Genomic DNA, 2,727 nt, shown 5'->3' on the forward strand with positions numbered 1-2,727 from the left:
TTGTAGGAGACGTAGACCGTGGCGAGAATCGAAAATCGAACTTGTGCTACCAACCATTTTAATCGTAGTCATAGACATTAACTTAAACGAGTTTACTTCATAACGTTTATGATAATCGCTTATTGCAATATATTCGTAATATTTTAACCTACTCCTACAATTATGGTCCTACTAACGTACCGTATTATCAAACAAGAATTTGCTTTTTTTTTTATCTCAACTTAACGGTCGTAAACGGTTGTCCAGTTAATATAAAATTTTATTTTTCTGTTCTATTCGTATTTTGTACTTTATACTTTCATTATGAAACGTATAAATACATATTTTAAAGTATTAGATTCATCAGAATCAAATTCTAAACTTACTACTAATGATGTTCAAACTTCTAATACAGAAACAGTGAGTGTAGTTGACCATAGTATTTTCGATATTAACATACATGTTGGTAAAAAATTGAACGATGCTGAAAAAATTAAATACTTAGAAAACATCTGGATTCCAGCTAAGACTTTTTCATTTCCTTCTACTGAGCATGGCAAGAAACTATTAAAATTTCAATATAGCTGGCTAGAAAAATGGAATTGGCTTGCTTATAGTAAAGTAAAAGATGGCTGTAAATATTGTGTGCTTTTTTCTCAATCAAAAGGTGGTAAGGGTAATCAGCCGCTTGGTCAGCTTTGCACAGAGGCTTTTAATAAATGGAAGCATGCTGTAGAACGGTTTAATAATCATGAAAAAACGAATTATCATCAAAATAGTGTTATCGATTTTCAATCAGTTTCTGCAATTGTTATAGGAAAATCCGATTCAGTTTATCATCAATTAAATAAAGCTGAAAAAACTCAAAAAGAAAACAATCAAAAAATTATTATTCCAGTAATTGATTCGGTACTTCTATGTGGTCGACAAGGCATTGCACTTAGAGGTCATCGTGACTCTGGAGTTCTTAAACTTGAAGATCCAATTATAAATGAAGGTAATTTTAGGGCGTTATTGAGATTTTTTCTTAAGGCAACTGCAACATCCGGCGATAAAAGTTTTATATTAGCAAGAGAAAATTGTGCTAGAAATGCACAATACATAAGTTGGAAAATACAAAATGAAATTGTTAGCATCTGTTATGAAATTATTTCATCAAAAATTGTAAAAAGAATTAATGAAAGTAATTTTTTTTCAATAATAGCGGACGAAACAGCTGATATATCGGGTACTGAACAATTTGCTCTATGTGCCCGTTATTATGATAAGAAAAACAAAAATATTCATGAAGATTTTTTAAAATTTATTCCGGTACATGATGTGAGTAGTAAAAGTTTAGCGAATCATATAATTATTGAATTAAAAGAATTGAATGTCGATGTAAACAATCTACGAGGTCAAGGTTATGATGGGGCGGCAAGTATGTGGGAGTATGTATGAGCACTCATACCATGTATGAGTGGGAGATTTAATGGAGTTGCAGCTTTAATCAGAAATGATCATCCAAGTGCATTGTATGTGCACTGTAGTGCCCATAATCTTAATCTTTCAGTCTCAAGTGCATGTAATATTCAAGGAATACGGAATTCTATGAACACAATAGAAACATGTTATAATTTTTTTAACACTCCGAAGAGACAACAGTTTTTTTCAACACATTTAGAAAAACTAAAACAAAACGAATCTTCATCTCAAAAACAAAAACTTAAACGATTATGTCCAACTAGGTGAATTGAGCGTTATAACTCAATTAAAACATTTTATGAATTTTTCCCTGCAATTTTAAATTGTTTAGAAGAAATAATTATGTGGAATGACAGTGATACATCAAGTAAAGCAAATCAACTTCTATTAGCACTACAAGCATCGGAATTTAATGTAGCCCTGACTATTCTTAATTATGTTTTTCAGTATACTCATTCGCTATGTAAATATTTACAAACCACAAATATTGATTTAGTTGAAGCTGTTGAACATATAAGTTTAGTGAAAAAAAAATTAATGTCCATAAGAAAAAACGTTAGTATTGAATTTAACAAACTATATAATGATCCTAATGAAAGATTAAATGATTTTGAAATTAAAATTGAAATTCCTCGATTAGCTAAACGCCAAAAACACCGCATAAATATTTCAATAAATGATCCTGAAGAATATTTCAAAATAGCTTTATTTATTCCTTTTCTTGATTCGTACATTCAACAACTGAATGATCGTTTTATAAATCATAAAAACATTATTAGTGGATTTCAAATGTTGATGAACAGTTCAACATTCAATGAAGAAAGACTTAAAGAACTTGTTGAATTTTACAGTAATGACATTGATAGTTTTGATATTGTGAAATCAGAAATTTTACTATAGAATCGTTATCTAGATGATAGTAACATTAAAACAAAAAATGCCATCAACATATTGAATAATTGCAATTCAGATTTATTTCCAAATGTGTTTAAGCTCTTGCAAATACTGGTCACACTTCCTGTCACATCTTGCGAAGCTGAAGGATCATTTTCAACACTCAAACGTATTAAAACTTATTTAAGAAACTCTACGTCCGAATCGAGATTGAATGGACTAGCTGCTCTCAATATTCACTATGATATTGACGTCAAATCCGAAGAATTAATACAGCGTTTATCAAATTTAAAGCGTCGTTTAGACTTTATTTTATAATTTTATTTCATATATTTTCATTATATATATATATATATATATATATATATATATATATATATATATATATAT

The 2,727-nt window shown here is 29.2% G+C and overlaps 1 protein-coding gene across 1 annotated transcript; it reads left to right on the forward strand.

Annotated features, from left to right (window-relative positions):
• The first annotated feature begins 303 nt into the window (after positions 1–303).
• LOC112680748 lies at positions 304–2,655 on the forward strand. Its single transcript, XM_025550937.1, has 4 exons — positions 304–1,084; positions 1,184–1,399; positions 1,775–2,293; positions 2,414–2,655. The coding sequence occupies exons 1-4, from the start codon at positions 304–306 to the stop codon at positions 2,653–2,655; spliced, it is 1,758 nt and encodes a 585-aa protein (XP_025406722.1).
• The last annotated feature ends 72 nt before the right edge of the window (positions 2,656–2,727 follow it).

This window comes from Sipha flava, unplaced genomic scaffold, assembly GCF_003268045.1.
Source record: "Sipha flava isolate LNK unplaced genomic scaffold, YSA_version1 18048_pilon_pilon, whole genome shotgun sequence".
Classification (NCBI taxonomy): Eukaryota; Metazoa; Arthropoda; class Insecta; order Hemiptera; family Aphididae; genus Sipha; species Sipha flava.